Source organism: Dermacentor variabilis, unplaced genomic scaffold (assembly GCF_050947875.1).
Source record: "Dermacentor variabilis isolate Ectoservices unplaced genomic scaffold, ASM5094787v1 scaffold_12, whole genome shotgun sequence".
NCBI classification, from domain to species: Eukaryota; Metazoa; Arthropoda; class Arachnida; order Ixodida; family Ixodidae; genus Dermacentor; species Dermacentor variabilis.
This window is the reverse complement of record NW_027460280.1, coordinates 57,326,146-57,344,523: the sequence shown is the minus strand read 5'-3', so window position 1 is coordinate 57,344,523 and position 18,378 is coordinate 57,326,146. Positions and strand designations below refer to the sequence as shown.

At 43.9% G+C, this 18,378-nt stretch overlaps 2 protein-coding genes across 6 annotated transcripts in view; one reads left to right on the top strand and one right to left on the bottom strand.

Annotated features, from left to right (window-relative positions):
• The window catches only part of Zip99C (Zinc transporter Zip99C), a 48,909-nt gene extending 48,003 nt beyond the window's left edge, over positions 1 to 906 (top strand). For both annotated transcript variants that reach the window (XM_075676901.1, XM_075676900.1), the window contains one exon: positions 710 to 906. In XM_075676901.1, the coding sequence (XP_075533016.1) occupies positions 710 to 756 (47 nt within the window). In that variant the 3' untranslated portion in view covers positions 757 to 906. The remainder of the gene's footprint in view (positions 1 to 709) is intronic.
• LOC142566108 (heme A synthase COX15) lies at positions 846 to 18,316 on the bottom strand. 4 transcript variants are annotated; one of them, XM_075676896.1, is made up of 8 exons: positions 18,015 to 18,316; positions 17,873 to 17,939; positions 17,700 to 17,768; positions 17,496 to 17,638; positions 17,258 to 17,377; positions 12,876 to 13,449; positions 4,283 to 4,396; positions 846 to 1,062 (listed from the first exon to the last, which is right to left on the bottom strand). In XM_075676896.1, the coding sequence occupies exons 1-8, from the start codon at positions 18,026 to 18,028 to the stop codon at positions 922 to 924; spliced, it is 1,242 nt and encodes a 413-aa protein (XP_075533011.1). In that variant the 5' UTR covers positions 18,029 to 18,316; the 3' UTR covers positions 846 to 921. The 4 variants fall into 4 exon arrangements, with proteins under 4 accessions (XP_075533011.1, XP_075533012.1, XP_075533013.1 ...); XM_075676897.1 differs by having other exon boundaries at positions 17,873 to 17,985; positions 18,045 to 18,315; XM_075676898.1 differs by having other exon boundaries at positions 17,873 to 17,973; positions 18,045 to 18,315.
• Between the last annotated feature and the right edge of the window lie 62 nt (positions 18,317 to 18,378).

Sequence of the window (18,378 nt, the reverse complement as noted above, 5' to 3'; positions counted from 1 at the left end):
GTAGTAAATACAAATATTTGCGCAGTAAAAGAGAAAAAATAGTTATAACAAGTGAAGAAAAAACATGTTAGCAAAAGGCTTCATGAATGGCAGTCTTGAAGCTGTCGATGTCGGTGATGGTGGCGATGGAAGCGGGAAGGTGGTTCCATTCTTTGCTAGTCTTTGGAATGAAAAATTCGCTGTAGGTATTGGTCCGATAAGATGGCACATCAACTTAATAGTTCTGGTCTAAACGCGATGACATGCAGGTTCATATTAAAAGCAGCTTCAGACTGATGTGGCCTTCCATTTCTCCACCATGATGATGCCATCACATTACATAACCAATCAATACAATCAATATTGAACACCCGTGCAACCACTTTTGCTTCCTTACATACAAGGCAATGACCTTTACAGAAAATTACCCAAGCACCTTCTAGTTCTTACCCTCTGCATCAAAGGTTTTGAAGATTGCAGTTAACTTTTTTTCTTTGCAAGCTGGCCATAACAGATTTCATGGATAATGTTTCTTCAAACGTAATGTAGTGCATTATAATAGGTTGTACTGCTATATAGACATATCTATTTAATAGCTTAATAGATCAATAACATCAATGAACAACCGTAAGTTCATATCTTGGCATTTTGCAGTGTTGCATTTATAGAGGGCTACCTAACAGCCTCCAAATAATGACTGCAGTGTTTTTTTTTTTTATTTTTTTTACAGGGAATCAAGCAAGCAACTCGGGTGTGTATGCTGCGGAATTGCTGTGATGGCAGCTATGCAAGCATTTTTGGAATAGTATCCAGAACATATGAAACAAGGTGCCCAAAACTAGTCACCGAGCCAGTCATGGACCAAGTCACTTTTTGGAAGTTTTATTCTTGTCACATGGTACAGTAATACATACTTTAGCAAACTCAGGTGGCCTCGTGTGTTCACTTTGGTATCCTCCTGAGCAGCTTAAGCTCGTGAGTGAGCCAGAGGGCCACCGAGAGCAGGGTGACTGCTCCTGCCTGGTGTGATGATGCAAGCGAAACAGGAACATAGGTTAGGAGTGTCGACACTCCCAGGGTAGCCTGCAAATGGAACAACACAGTGCCTCAGCAGTGCCTGAGGAGGAGTAGATTTTAATGGAGAGAAAGGAGGAGAGGTCGGCCTGGAGAGCGTGTCTCTAGCCTGCTACTCCTCACTGGGGAAAGGGGAAGTGGGAAATACAGGGAAAGGTAGGTGGCGGGTGATTATGTTATGGTACAATGAGATACTATATACACGTTGTCCAATATGCGGATGCGCACTGTAGACGCAATACACGTGAGTAATCCAACATACGAAAAGTAATCTTGTCACAAAAAGTTATTGCGCAAACACATTTCGCACTGACTGCACGTCTCACAGCTTCTAGAGGCAATCGTCTAAACCAGTCTCACTTAAAAAGTTCAAAAGTGATTTTATGGCACGATGGGCACAGTAAACACTCCTCCACACGCCCAAAAGCTTTTCTTCTGAAAAGGGGCAGGAGTCCAAGCTGTCAACTGTAGATTTAAGTGTTCTTCGTTCGGCCGCATATTGAGGGCACACGCAAAGTACGTGAGATATTGTCTCGACAGTGTGACAGACGCTACATTCAGGGAAGCAGCTAAAATCGGAATGTACCCCATCTGAAAGCTTCACTTTGGGCTACGACGGCAGCTATGATGTGGGGATTCCCTGTGAGCAAATAAGAGCACAGGGGGAGAGATGAGCATTGCACACAGTGGCAATAGGCTTCCTAGCTCGGCCACTGCCAAGTGACATCATACTGCATTTGCATAAATAATGACATATTGTTTTCCCCCTTTATTTTGGTTGAATTAATTCCCAACAAAGCACTCTGCATTACATTCAGAACAATAACCAAATATATTGTTTATGCTTAAAAATTTGATGGCCTCAATCCGCCACCTCAGCCACCTCAATCACAGCCGGTGCAAGTCTAAAACCAGTGAGAGGGCAAAAAGTGTAATTACAGTGGGTCAGGGGCTTTATGCCTAATGGCCCCATCTACTATAGCGATGCACAAGCTGCTCCATTTTGTGGGATCTCAATCGTGCCCTTGAGACAAAGGAACGACAACACAGTAGTGCAAACAACTAAAAGGGCATTTATTACGCCTTTTGTACACCAATACCAACCAGCCGAATTAAATCTAACGGAACATCCTGATGGGTGCTGGTGAAACCTGGAAGTCCGACTCCCCACGACAGGATGCTGACCAAATATGCTCGTCCCACGAACGCCCAATCGTTCATGTGTACAGTCACGTGAATGGTGGTGCGTTCGAATGATTGTGCTTGTCTATCCCAGTACCCCGCTCCAAAGCCTATCGTGGAATGGTCCCGCAAGGCGTGCGAACAGGTGCGCGACATGTCCGTGTACGCCACCAACCCAGAGGCAGAGATGGTAGCTTCTTCCCTTTGTGGCCAAATATCCACGGCGTCACGTGAAGCCAGCATCAGAACATTAGCGCCACCTCTCATACCCTGCAACTACACCGACCAGCTGTGGCACACATCTACACGTGGAAGCCGGATTACAGGCGACGCGAGAGAGTCGAGCGTCCTCACAAGTTGAAACACTTAATGTAGCATATGTGTGCACCCATGGTCACTGCAACAAGGGATTGTCGATTATGCTATCCTAGAGCCATATCATAAACCCCACATATGCAGCTGTACTATTATGATCGTTAACACACATTACAGTCGCTGACTGATTTTTCGGACTCCGAAAATTCGGACATGCTCGATTATTCGGTCTGCTTCGCTGCACCGCCAGTCTCCCCAAAGACCATAATGTATAACAACTGCCAAAAGTTCGGACACTCCCTTGAGCCAACTCGATAAAAAGCACCATGCACCGACTCTGACCGGTGCATGGTTTGACTTGCTGAATGCCATTTTTGTTTTGAACGGAGCCTCCTTGCTGCCCCACGAAGTGGCGCTACTGCAAATCCCCACTCATCATCATCATTTCTGCCTGCTTCGTGGTTACAGCAGTTCTGGTCTCAGCTTAGTAAGCCATGTCAAGACAATCCAGCAGCTGATTTGTTTGTTTCTTTGTGCAAGACGCTGCGAGTAGGCCACGTTTTTCGTTTGTGCGACTGGTATCAGCGTGACGGCGTGGTGATGTTTTGCTTTGTGTGCTGTGTCGAGGTTACGCAGCATATGGAAACATCGCGTCAAGTGTCTAATGGCACTGACAGTGCCCGTGCAGACTGCGCTGGGGAATGCTGGCAAGCGGGTGCCGGGAGGCCTAGGATTTGTCGTCTTCCGATGTGCTCCCTACTGACGTGGAAAATGTTCTGCCTAGACCTGTGCAGTCGTTCCAGACACCGTCTCATTTGACAGTTTCACAGGTGCTCACACTGCTGTACGGACTTGCGCAGAACTCGATGACGGCGAGATCATTCGTCAGGTTTCTGCTCTGCCACCGGACGACGACTCCGAGTTGGAAAATGACGCACCATGTGCTACGCTGCCGTCGCATGCGGAGCGTGCACAAGCAGTGACTGTGCTTTCAGCCACTTATAGTGACTGTACGACCCTCTCCGAGATTCAGGCTTATCTGATTGTGCGTAAACGGAACAGGGCGCAACGGCGCATTCACAATTTCTTCAAGCCTACTGCCGAGCCTGAATAAGTGCGTGGAAATAAAGGATTTCCTTTTTTTTTCTTAATCTGCTTTTTCGGACACCTGTTTATTTGGACATTTCCGCAGTCCCCGTGAGGTCCGAAGAAATGGTCGGTGACTGTATATATAACCCCTTCGCATTACCTTTGTCATTCAAGATATATTCTTAAGGATAATGTATTTCCGTGTGCGTCATGTGGAGTTGTGCGGTGGTGGCAGAAAAGGATGCCACAAGAACCATGCAATTTCTTTTCACATTCTAGAAGGTTCTAAATTTAGAAGGCACAAACAAAACTGTCGTTGACTTCAGCTCCTTCAGATGCAGGGAGTTATTCTCGTAAAGCCACTTCCACAAATAGGCACCGGTATTCAATACTAGAATTATTTTAAAAAATGTCTTGACAAAGCACATTACTCCTCATTCCAAATGCTCACTGAGTTCTCAAAGGTGACTGCCTTACTTCAAAATATGGCACACCTGTCATTATTTCAAGAGGCAAAGCTTCTGCATGGATTGGCTAAAAAGTAAAGTCATCGGAGTGTGGCTCAAGCTAGAATTGAATTGTGTCTGCCATGTAGGGTAAAAAAACATCAAGTGGTACAACAGCTGGTTTATACTTCTCTTACCTGGAGCCAAGCAGCAGCTAGAAGACAGTGGAGTGCCTTCCTTGCTCGCGGGGGCAGAGGCTGCCTCCGGCCCCAAAGCCAGAGACCAGTCACAAAGATCACGACACTTTCACCCTGTAAAAAAGGCAAGTTTTCTGAATCAAGCCCATTCACCTTTCTTTTTTCTCATGACAAAGATAACATAAAAGTAAAAATAAGCACATTTTCTTGAAAGCCAATGCTTCAGAAATCCAAGTGCCCCCTTATTTTCACGATGGAAGAGTTGTGGTGAAATTAACCTAGTTAAAAAGCACCCCCTTTGTTTTATATCTGGGTACTCATTGCTCGAGTGAATAGGTGATGCCCAAGGCATGGCAGACATTTTGTTATCAATGTCATGTGGTGCCTGCTATAAGATACCATATATACTCGTGTAAGAGCTGCACTTTTTTTCTTTTATAATCATGGCTGGCTGCAGCCCTTACACAAAGCTGATGACAGCCTGCTAGCGGTTTGTACTGTTTCCGCAACTGTAGCAGAGGGTAAGAGAGGTGCAAATGACACGTTATAAACATTATTATTTTAATTTACTGGCCCAAACAGGGCTCCCTTCTCTAGAGGTGAAATGCCACCTATCCGACTGGAAACACTGCTAACACAGCCGAGACGATGCACCACACAAAGAAATAATGGCGCAGCAGCGCTGACCTGAGCGGTGTCGACGGAAAAGCAGCTAGCAGCAATGGAACTAACTTCGCTTTCCGGCGGGATACATTGAATTTTTTTAACCAAAATTTTGCCCTCCAAAGTGAGGGTGTGGCCCTTACACCAGGGTGGCCCTTAGTCTCATATAGTATCATAGCTCCACTAGCAGTAACCTGATATTAATGGATTTTTCAAAGTCAGCTCCAGACAAGTCACAACTTTGAAGCCATAAATTACATGCAGCAAAACAAACTTAGCTCCTGCATTTCAGCTTGTGCACAGTACCCGGGATGACTACCAGTAAAACGACCACTATCCAAAGATCATACCTTTCAAGACTGTGTACTGTAGCAACAGCAGAACACTTATATACAAAAGCCATGCAAAGCTTTACAGCATTTTTATGCAATTGGACAGCATATAAAATAAACAGAATGCTTTCATACTGCTTTCTGACATCTTTTTTTGTTACCATGAACAATCCATGCCTTAAAGTGAAGTGGTGCCTACATTTGTTTTTCGTGACTTGCCGTTGGCGTCCTTTACACTAAAAGCTTTACTGCTTTCAGACATCACCTATGTTGAAATTGCGTGTCAAAGTTCTTTTTTATGTGATCACTGGCTGTCATGTATTTGAGACAACTTTAGCTGTTGGGCTTTGACATATGGAATCATCCAAGAGTCTGCTGAAAGCTCACAAATGACTGTTGTCGACAATTTAAGGATGATGTGGACCTTGTTAAAATTCTGACTGAATAAGCATTCACTGCAGAATAGCAAAAGAGTTAATGCTTGTCAAAAGTCGTGCTGTTTGCCTACGTCACAGAAGTTGCCCACACACAAAGTGAGATCTAGGACACTGTGCTGTCACTACATGTAGTGAAGGGACCTTTTCAGGAAGTTGCGTGAGCCCCTAGCGACAGTCTGCTGGGAAGCCTGGATGAAAGCGTGCTAGCTCCGCTGTTTTCTGCTACTGCCACATGTTTGCATGGTCGTGACAGGTGCAAGCATCGTCCAGTATTTTTCTGCTGTTTTTGGTAAGCAAGTACCTACTAAGCAAGCTTCCCAAATTTTTTTTTTTTTTTTTTTTTTTGCTGATGTGCAAGTACAGCACTTGTGCATCATGCTTTGAGGATTGAATAGACATGTAAGCCATATTTTTATATTGTTTGTTACTGGGACTACTGCCTCCTTTGTTCAGCTTTTTGCTAAGTTCTTGTGGACTTGCTTTTGACACGTGAAGGATACATGACAAAAACAGTTTGCAACAGTGATAATGTAAAAGCACAGGCATATACATACACTGATACAATGTACAACTATTGTCTCCACCCTGGGAAAAACATTTACTGAAGAAATGCATTTACCATGTACCCAAGTTGCTGCCAATGTTGGACGTGCCAAACATCCTCTTCTGTTGCACTTCTTTTGATACAAAGCTGGATACTGTGCTTGAAATCATGCCATTGCTCTTATTAGCAGCACAAGCTACACACACTTATATCATGCATGCCACTTCTGTCCACAGTGCACAGCCAAGACTGCACCGAGGAAACTTTTCACTGGTCACTAGACTGGTTTAGAAACAGTGACACGTAACCTGCCAACACCCACTCGACGTGCCGATACTAGAGTACACTGATTGCTACAGCGATGTTTGCTAACCATGGTTCCATACTCAGCCTGTTCCTCTTATGTGCTAGCATCATGACTGCCAGCTATGCCCTACTGCTGGATTTAATAGGGGCATGCTACCAAAAACTACTAAAAGAGAGTAATCAAAGGGAGAGAGTTGGGCTAGTTGGCGTTGATGCAATTGCTGTGACATAGTTACTAGCACGAGCAAAGCTAACAGAAAAGGTTGGGACAAGACAGAGACAGGGCAGTAAACGCTGGGAAAAAAGATGCCTGCATTAAGAAGCATGCCACCCGCTTGGTAAACTGCAATGTGGGGGTGGCTACAAGATTCCGCTTTCTTGTGGAAAATGCTATATTGGGCAAACGGGCAGATCCCTGAATGACCGGCTTAGGAAGCACCGGACGTCTGTAAGCGCTATAGCAGTCTCTGACCACTTGGCTGACCATTGCCGAAGATGTATTTGCTTCCCGTGTTTCTTTAACACGCATGTGCTCAGATGGTGTGCCAGGCCGTTGGGGAAATTTTTGAGGCATTTTGCATTTTAAATGCTGGTGATGAATGTGTAAGTGTACCATCTCTGGTACTCACTGATAAAGAAGTGTTGTACCTTAAGAAGAACCTTGTCATCAATGATTTGTAATGGCACGTTGTGGGCACCTATCCGCTTCGTTTTACTCTTGGTTACCTCCTTTCTGGCACTTTCGTCTTTGCGTTTGCCTGCGCATTTATTTGAGTATCTGGTGGCCTCTTTGCATGTTGTACGAATAAAATTTTCTCAGTTGAAGTCTAGCACTCTGTCCTCTCCCAACCTTTTTCTGTTAGCTTTGTTCGCGCTATTAACTATATCACTTTCTTATATATCACTATATAACTTTCGTCGAACTCTTGACTACAACTATATCACAGCAACTACTAAAGGAGGCAGCATTGACGGAAAGTGATTGTTTATCACATAGATTGTTTTCCTTACTCATTTTCCTTTATGACAAGCCCATGAGAAAGTCTACTCATAATTTTCATGTTTCAAAAGCATATGAAAGCAATAATGTGTTCACACGAAGTTTAATGATTGTGTGTCTAATGGTAAAGCCTAAGTAACAACCAAGTGAACACTTGTTCATAGTTGTCGATGAGATGCCGCTATCTTTCAGCGTATAGTTGGCGCAGCAGTGTGCGCAGCACGTTTGCACACCAACTTTCTTCTGTGGCATGCTGAAAGCAGTAAAATGTTTTGCTAAAGGTTCAGCAGTATACACACTTCCAGCCAGCCAATGACAATAATAATAAAAAAAAATTATGGGGTTTACATGCCAAAACCACTTTCTGATTACGTGGCACGCCCTAGTGGAGGACTCTAAAAATTTCAACCACCTGGGGTTCTTTAACGTGCACCTTAATCTAAGTACTTGGGTGTTTTCACAATTTGTCCCCACCGAAATGTGGCCGCTGTAGCCGGGATCCGATCCCGCGACCTTGTGCTCAGTAGCCAAATGACAATCATTAAAACTAAGTAATCATCATCATCATCAGCCTGTTTTAAGTCCACTGCAGGATGAAGGCCTCCAAGGCCTGCAATCTCCAATTACCCCTGTCCTGACCGATTATCCCTGTCCTACCAAACCGATTCCAACTAGCGCCCGCGAATTTCCTAATTTCATCGCTCCACCTAGTCTTCTGTCGTCTTCGACTGCGTTTCCTTTCTCTTGGTACCCATTCTGTAACCCTAATGGTCTAATGGTTATCTAACCGGCGCATTACATGACCTGCCCAGCTCCACTTTTTCTCTTGATGTCAATTAGAATATCGTCTATACCCATTCGCTCTGTGATCCAAACCACTCTCTTTCTGTCTCTTAATGTTATGCCTAGCATGGCAATCTTCGTTCCATCGCTCTTTGTGCAGTCCTTAACTTGTTCTCGAGCTTCTTTGTCAGTCTCCAAGTCTCTGCCCCACATGTGGGCACTGGTAAAATGCAGTGATTACAGACCTTCCTTTTCAATGATAATGGTAAGCTTCCAGTCAGGAGCTGACAATGTCTTCCGCATGCAATTCAACCCATTTTAGAGCGCAGCTCTTTGGCGTCCGTTCCTGGGTTTCGCGTCGCCCCCCCCCCCCTGTTCTTGTGTGGCGGATAGGGTGCTCTTCAGTTGCCGACGCGCCGGTTATTTCACGTAGGCCCCGGCACGTCGACGAATACGTGACCACCTTCCCACGGCTAGACCTGGTTCTTAGCGCTGCGGAAGCGAGGGTATCATATTGTTTGTGTCGGCATCGGCGGCGTTGTCCCTGAAACCAACTCCGCAGCTGGGGTTGACTCACTATCGGCGTCAGCGGCATCAGTCAGTCGCTGCTATCTCTTCCCTCCTCCCTTTATCGTGTTGTCCGCTTGCTGCGCGCGCTTCTGCCCCCATCGTTTGCCGCTGGGTGTACACGCCGCCCCCCTCCCCCCTCTTCCTGCGAGTCTCCGGTTGTCAAAGTGCCGGCTCGAACTTAATTCCTTTCTTCGCTCCTCCTCCAATGCAACCCCTGTGCGGTGGCAATCAGAGAGCCAGATCGGTGGCGGCGGATCTGTATATGTGCACCGCCCGAGCCGAAATTGCCGCTGCCGTTCGCCCTGTGCGGTGGCAATCAGAGAGCCAGATCGGTGGCGGCGGATCTGTATATGTGCACCGCCCGAGCCGAAATTGCCGCTGCCATTCGCCACTGCGAAATTATCTGCCAGTTCTTTCTGAGCCATGAGCGAGACGACCGATGGAAGTCCTCCGTCTGCTGCTGCTGCTGCTGCTGCTAAACGAGCTGCCAGAGCAGAGGCCCAGCGCCGTCGCCGTCAGAATCCAGAGGTGCGTGCCGCCGAAGCAGAAGCTTACCTAGTGGAGTCTTTGTTAAAGGAATACGTGTGAAAAATAAAAAAAAAATTCTGTGATAGCGCATACATGTGTTGCTCGATTTCTTTGCCTCAATCTATCGAAAAGGTGAAACAGCTTATTTGCTGCGCTCAAATTTCGCATTAGGAAGTAACGTAATCGTCGGTAATTTTTTTTTATTCTTCTATGAATGTCCTTCTCATAATCAGGGTTCCCTGTGATTAATTGACCTAGGTAAACGTACTCCTTCACAGACTCTAGAGGCTGACTGGCGATCTTGAACTCTTGTAAAAGTTTGTTAAAGTCTTTACAGTCGCGTAGACGGTAGCTGCCCAGTGCACCCTCTCATCACATGACATCATCGTGGGAAAGTGCAGCACTCATGTTTTTAAAAACTTCCATTCATAACGTTTGTTATTTGGGCCTTTGAATGTTGTCATTGGTTGAAACTATGGATATTACATATCTTAAAAGGGCACCTACTTTTTTCTCTAATAATTGATACCGTAAATTCTTATCGCAGGAGGAGCCTTTGTACATGCCACAGGTGTACTGAACATGAGCCACAAATAATGAATTGCAATGTATATGCCTATGTACAGCCACGAGCAAGAGCTTTTTGGCCACTGGTGCAATGTAAAAATGCAGTTTCTTGTGGGCTAGGCAGAGAGCCTACAACCTATAGCTGCACTATAGTGCTCACAGACTCCAGGTTGGCCTGGACTTCTGGAAAATGAGCTATACATGCCAAGAGCAGAAAAATTCAGTCCTTTTAAAGCATGCACGGTCAATGATGTGTCCACAACAGTACACAAGTGTACATCTTCAGTACCAAATGTAGGCCAGATGTACACTGCACAGAGTGCAGTTTCCATTTGTTTGAATGAAAGCACATATTAGTAACAAGAACTTCTGGGCTGCAAAGAAAGTGCGAGAGATATTATCCAGAACAAATGTTCAGTAATCGAGAAATTGAGGTAAATGCAGGACACGATTTGACACTCCACTGGGACATCCTAGTATGGTAGAATCGACCAGTCAGCACACATATGCCTCACCCTTATGGGGACCACATTAGCCGCCCCTTTAGTGGCAGCGTCTGTCTTGGCAGAGCTTAGGGGACAGGAAATGTGCTGAACACACGTCATCTCTCGCCGAAACCGCCTATTTCTGGCCTGTCCTAGGAAGATTTTCAAGCAATAACCGCAGCTCACAATGTCTAATTACAGTATTTACCCTATTCTAACGTGCAGCTCTTTTTTTTCTCTCACGAAAATTGGGCCAAAGATTGCCTGCAATCGAACACGAAACTAAAATCGCCTTTGCGGCGTTTGCATGCTTTACCGCCTAACAGGAATGTATTGCGGCGAAGCTAACTTCAGGACTCGGCTGCCATGGTGCAACACATAGTAGACCCTTGCATATTTTTTTTTTTTGCTAAAATATTGGTTGCACATTAGATTTATACTTTGTTTAGGATTCTTAATGTCACATCTATGTTACCTTTCTACTTTGGGCACACAGAAAGTTGGCACACCTTTGATCTGGGGGTGTGTTACAATCAGGCAAATATTGTCAAATTACTGATCAGTGGTGCATTTTCGCATATTTTCTGCATCTTGTCTGATTCGACCCGCCGGATAATTCGATCAATTTCGTCAGTCCCGTCGGAATTGAATTAACGGAAGTCGACTGACATAGTAATGACATAGTAACACCTCATTATAAGTCTGTCAGTTATACTCAACCACTGATAATAAAAAGATCACTGCACTGCATTATAACATGGAAGAAAAGGCTACTTGTATACTGGTATTTGTTTCTGAAAAATGAACTAATCGATGTTATAACTTTGACAAAGTGGTGAATGGTCAAAAGGTTGTTTTTGCTCGACTCCATGCCACCCACACCCTCATGTTTTGGTAGTTTCTGTATTGCGCAGTGCTGCGCTTATCTTCCTGGCTTGCAAAGCTCATAAAAGATAGGCAACCACATGCATGCGATATTCAAGCAACAAGCGTTGCGATGGGCGGACCCTGCTGTACTGTCGCATCTCGCTGTGGGACAACAATATCATTGGCACGACATCGAGAAAAAAAAAGGGGCAAACTTTTGTTGTTGTCTGAACCAATACAATCGTACGCCCGTAAATAAAATCTCAAATGCGCTGCAAGGGCAACGTTTTAACAGGAGGGTACTTTTGTCTAGTTCAAATGTGTTGTCAACACCAGTAAAAATGCACTGCCTGCTGCCAGTGGTAAATGATGTGGTGCCATCAGACAGCTAGGCATCAAAACACTTTGGTGACTCCATGGCCTCCCAGACATCGGTGTGTGCTTTGTACTCAGTGTGAGATTACATGAAGCAAAGGCTGATTTTACCATTTATTTCTTGCTGTCACTATGGTGAGCAAGTAACAAGAGCAAAAAAGGTTAGTGAAACAACAGTGCATTTTTAGTGTAAATTTGACAGCACTTATCTCAAAAGTGGTGCTGCTATTACAATTCATTTCAAGTGGATGTGTTGTGAAATCACTGTCTTGAATTCGTATGTTGCAATGTGTGTGCTTAAGTAATTAGTTAAAAAGTTGATTTGTGAATTTTTAGAGATTAGTCAACAGTGCATTTTGATTTCCAGTGTAAGTAATATCAGCCTCTTCGAGTAACCCAGCTCAAAGAGTATATCTGTCATATATGGCACAGGCGATTTTTTTTAATTCTGCTATTAAAAAATAAAACACACATCGGCAAATTAATATTATTGTATTGTCCAACTGCCTTGCTCTTGAATGAGAGTAGTAGCAGTATTGTAAATGAAAAGAAAAACAAAAACGAATTATGAACAGGGATTTCAACAAGTGCTTCTTGTTGGAATTCAGTGAGGAGACAATCTGCTTTTTCCATATGCCGCCCCCTCCTTGTATAATTAGTCTGTGTCGAGATGACGCTCCGCCCGCCTGGGAGGTTAGATGCTACGAGCCGCCTCCTTAGACTAACGAAGAAGACAATCACTGAGACGCGTGTGTTCAGCCATTTTCCCCATCTCTGTCTTCTTATAAATTGTGTTTTGCCTTTCATATATTAGATGCCCCGTCACAATATGTTCCAAAAGTATGGGTGATTTAACAGTACTTTACGGTGAAACAGTGAAAGCAAGACTGCTTTAAACTTGTTTACTGTATGCTAAGCCTTAATATTTATTGGGGAATAAGGCATAGCATGACTTTTACACATAACCATTTACACACATAGAAAAAGAAATAAAAAAGCATTATGCACCATTTAGCAAAACATGATCAAGTCATGCTTTAAAATTTTAGTCCTGTGAGGCAATAACAACTAGAGACTGTGCTGCTCACTCTTAGCAAGCTAGAAAACAAGCCAGAAATAAGAAAAGGCAAGTTTACCAGTATTCGGTGATCAAATTGGGCTGTTGTTGGGTTCTCAGTGAAGTTGCGCAGCTTGGGTTCAAGTGCCAATATGTCAGAAGGCACCCAGCGATCGGCCATCTTAGGGAAGGAGTTGTAGACAAGACCTGCTCGCAAGCCTGCCACAATTGCACCCGACATGGCAGTCACAAACACCAGCCCGAGGACTCCATGGGCACCCCTCCGCATGTTTGTTGACAGCAGCGCAGAAGTATGCATGGGTTGTATTGACAGGTGGGAGATGCCTGACCAGAAGGCCAGGCTATACCAGGCCAATGCTGTGCCCAGGTGAGCAGCCAGCCGGTACTGGCTGACATGTGGCTGGTCCTGGAGGCCGCTTTTCACCATGTACCAACCCAAGAACCCCTGAAAAGCCAGCCCCACAGCTAGAAGGCTGACATGCACCTTGGCTCGGCGACTCAGGCAGTCCCGCCACCAGAACCAGGCAGCACCCGTGTAAAATACTGCACCAATAGTGCGGCCCCACATACGGTGAAGGTATTCAATGTACCAAATACGCTTGAACTCGGCCAGTGTCATCTCCTGGTTGAACCTGTACAAGTCAAGAAAAGCAGAGCCGAAGGGAAAATACTGATTTCAGCATCACAAAGCGGCACATAATTCAAACCAACTGTTATTTCTTTTGAAAAGGCTTTCTGAGAAGGGTGTGATACTGGTAACAGACTGTGGCCAACAAACTGTATTATGATTGTTAACACAAATATTTGTGCTAGCTGGTGCATAATGTTACAATCCATTACAATTACAGTGGAAAGGCACAGAGGACTAGTCGGCAGAATGGACACAAGCAGTGAAGGTCACTACACACATGACCAAGCTGAACACAAGTCTTCAGAACAGTGCACCATTTTATGCATAATACCAAACAAAACAAGACAATCCTATACCATCCATGCCACTATGCTTACATTCATGAACTGTACATGGACCATGCCAGACAAACATATCCTAATTTTTATCGCCACCGATTGTGTACTTGCATGTCACCTTCTTTCTTAATTTAGAAGTATTCATAAATTTCCCTAAACATCATCATCAGAAATGTGGGAGGCTATTAATATGCTTAAACTTTGGAATGCATGGGGGCTGGCAGCAATACTTAGCCAATTGTTCCACCTGTTGCTAGTGCCTGCACTGCTGCCCAGTGCTCATGGAATTTTTCATGTATCATGTATCACAAGAAACTGTTGTTTTTTATACGATGGCAATACTGCATTCAATTAACTTCACAGTAGGCTTTTTATCACAAGTATTTTTCTCATGATCCCCATTCACCATACTGCATGTACCATGAAAGTCATTGCAAATCCAAAAGCGAAATGTGGATGCCACACCTATGAGCCTATTTAGGGCAGCGTGATAATTTAGAGGTACAGGATCTTGCTTGCTTGACTCAGTGTCAGGTGTGTCAATATGGGCCTTTTAGTCCTCCCTTTAACGCCTTCATGGAGCCTTCAATCACTCAGGCAATCATTTCAATGGGGTAGCCGGCACTACTGGACCTCTGCAGCTGGTAGAGTGTACTGTGTCCCATCACAAAAAGTATACCTAGAGTAGTGTTCAGGGTGTTTAAAGAGAAGGTTTCTTTGCGATCCCACCTTGACTTTCTTGACTGTGGCTGCTGCCTGGCTGGGTGCAGCGCCTTTTATGCCTACTTTCCTAGCCGTAAGGCCACAATCGTACATGTACTTCTATCGTGCCAAAGCCAACTACCTTTTTGAGATAACTGACATGTACTATTGATGATGGTTCCCATACTATGGCATTTACCCACAACAGGGGATTGGCCAAGAAGAAGGCGGTACATTTAAAATAAACAAGAATGATTATATTTGTAGACAAGAGTCGTGACATGGTGTGGCAAGGGTGTGCGAGAGCAGATGCACATGCGCCAGTTTCCTTTATGTCAAAGATGCAGGAATTGAATGGACGAATGTATAGCATTTTATTAAATGCTTCCCAAAAGCTTCATTTCATATAAATTCCAAAATGTGCGCTGGATCTGCACAAGTTTGAACTTTTTTTTTTATAACCGCTCTCTTTATGACGTTGATCCATTCAGGATGCATGATTTTGATAGTTAAGGATACTTTAAGAAGATGTAGGCAACCAACCTCTGGAATCTCAAGTGTAAAACACAACCCAAAAGCACACAATCTGTCATTGGTGCTCATGAGTATTCGAGTTTGTGCTTACTATCGCCCTGCACAAGTTTCCTGTGCAGAATTGTTGGGGGATACACAAAACTTTCTGCATTAAAAAAGATGATGGCGTGAGTAAACACTCAATCTGTAGCAATATAATATAATGAATACGCTAATCTTTAGCAGTGTCTCCTGACCAGACAACTTAAGGCAATGGCAATTGTGCATGGAAAAATGAGTGACAGCTGTGCCTATTCGAGATTCACTGCCTTCACAATTGCCAATATTGCACCAACACAGCCGGTGAGCACGGAGTGGTCATGGCACAGGACAAATGAGCTGGGGCCATACTGCTGTTACATGATGGCCATGTTTCACATAGACATATTTCTTCACAAAAGAAAGGAAATGCATTAAAGTTTACACATGGTAATTAAGACAGTAAATATAGTTTGATGCCAGGGAAGTTGATGCATTTTGACCATAATGAAGGTATCTAGAATGGTATGTGGTCATATATACATATCCCCTTCAGGCGCTACGTATATGCCAAGAGATAGTGCATCGAAACTAAAAGCACTATGGAAATAATGTTTAAAACTTATTGGGTGTACAGCTTGAAATGCTTCCGATTGGACCTGTGCTGCAAGGTTTTAATAATAAGTGTAAAGTGTTTTGGTAGAATGATTCGGAAGGTAGAAGGCTGGATGTTTGCTCACATTGTCAATATGTCATCATGCAGAGAGTTCATTTTCATTGTTTTTCACAATGTTTTGCATCAGGCATATTTTTCAAGTGGTTGATAGGTTCTTTCCATGTGTGCATGACATGAAATAGTTCACGTTTTCGTGTCTTGATGTTCCTGCAGGGAGTTCTCACATGGATTCCACATTCTGTAAATTTGACAAAACTCGCTGAATTGAAAATCCTTAATCCATTCTGCAGCTATAGGCTGTTCATTATTCTGAAGATTCAAGAAATGTGGTGGAACTGAATTTTCAATAGACAGAACTAATAGGCACCTGAAGGAGATATATACATAAAGTATCATCACGGAGCAGTAACACGTTCACTGCAGCATGGGTCACATGTGGGTCACTGCAGTTATTTGCACTGCGTGGCTGCGCAAGGCTTTCCTGTAATGTGCAAGCAACATTTGCCAAAAATCAATAAAAAGGAAAAATGTTTTTTGCTTCTGTTCTGACGCATTGTGGTACCATTTCTCTACATCTAGATGAAGATTCAAAGGTGCACAACTTCCTGGTGGGTCACGACGCATCAGAGCAATATGACAAGTCACTCTACAGAAGATCACCCCACACAGAAATCGAAGTGAATGTGTTAATCTTGCAGTTTTGTGCAGCTTTATTGTCAATGTAAAATTATGATTTTCTTTATGACTGAGAATCTCATGTTCGACTATATTTATGTTGTTGAAAATATCAATAAAATACATGATTTTTAAGGAATCCTGATCAGTTGTTAGTCCTTCAAGTAACTAGGCAAAGCTTCATATCTGAAATCGTACATTCTTTCAAAATGATCACTGACGATCGACTGCATATATACAAGGTTTGAGTGCTCTTTTCACATGTTCTTTTAGTGATGGTTCACATATTAGTTGTGCATGTCTTGAACTGGATTTAACCTTGGAAAAATAAACAGGTACATTTATTACTGCACTGTACTATGCAACTACACAGTTGCACAGGCAGCAGCGTAATGTTAAGCCATCATGTGCCAAGCACAAACGCTCTATCAGTACAATGCACAGTGTTTTGCTTCATACTAAACACCCCTGGCACAGGATGGATCACAGCTACGACAATGTACATTCAAAACACTACTAATGATAGTGCTAAAAGCATAACATATGTATAACATACGCCAGAAAGTGTTTAGTTTTTAACCGCACAGTGCACTTCAACGTACATGAGAGCAAGCCAGTAAACCTAGAACACTTTGCACCAGGATTTCCATGACTCACAAGCTGCATATTTCCATGCTTGTTTATCTGTCTTCGAGCCGAATCGGCATACAAAAGTCAAATCCACTAAAATATTTCTTGACAGAAACCTTTTGATACCTCATATGAAGCACCTATGTTATCTGCAATTTACATATTTCAGACAATGACTGCTCTTTGGAGACAGGTTACAGGGAGAGGAATTTATTTTTTGCAGCTCCGGTACGCACGCTTTGTATTCTGGATATTCTTGGTATTTCAGAAATTCCTGCTCCCACTGCTGTTGTCCGAAAGGCGGAAACTCGGCAAACGGGTTCCAGTGCACCATTGAAAGGCCTGATTTTGTCAGCCTGGAAGGATGAGTACAAATGTGAGAAACGACAGCGCGTACACAGCGTTACAATGAGCTAGGCTCGTTACAATGTTTCATGGCTGTGTACTGCGCCGCACAAATCATGCGCATATCACCTCGTGACACCTCCGAGCACGATGGAACCAAAGGCCATGCCACTGCAGGCAAGAAGCCATTTTCCTACAACCTTTCGCGACTTCTCAGTCAGCTGTTCGGTTGCTGGTTGTGCAACTGTCACTTGAAGTCGACGCCCGATTATCTATAGAAACAGAGGTAAAAACGGTGAGTATAACAACATCGTGCGTTGTCAAAGTGCGCACCTGAAGCATCGGCTTGCATTTCTGATGTACCAGTAAGCGATGTTGCACGTCCCGACGAAACAAGATCGCCTGAAAAATGAGTACAAACAAGGGATACACAAAATCCCAGTAACCTCCAGTGCGTCAAGCAGGAAATAATTGAAAGAATATATGTATAATCAATGTTCACTCACTTTGCAAGTGGGTTTGGATGCGCCCAAGTAGAAACAACGCCGAGACACATTCATTGTATACGACCAGCTACACCGAGAAACGGTGCCTCAGTTCTGTAAAACTGTCGAATTCTCTAAGGAAACATGACAACAGTAAACATACGTGAATCGGTGCATCGGAGGTCAGCAGTACCTGGCAGTACTTCTTTTAGATAGGTTACTTCATACAATGAGAAGACACCAATAGCAGAACGTGGTTCTGAACGGCTTCCCTAATTTTTAGCAATCAGCAGAGATCACACGGGAAGCATCATGCCACCTCAATACAACACGAAGCTTCGCCTGGCCAAATGCAACTAAGTTCAAACTTTTCGCACGTAGCACAGGCGAAACTGCGAAACCACGACCGAAATCGACCGGCAAAACGTGCCTCAGCGTGTTTGCGTGTTTTTATTTTCACGGCAATAAGCACAGAGTTAACAGATTGTTTTTTTCACCCGCTAAATATTTGAACAAACAAGATACTT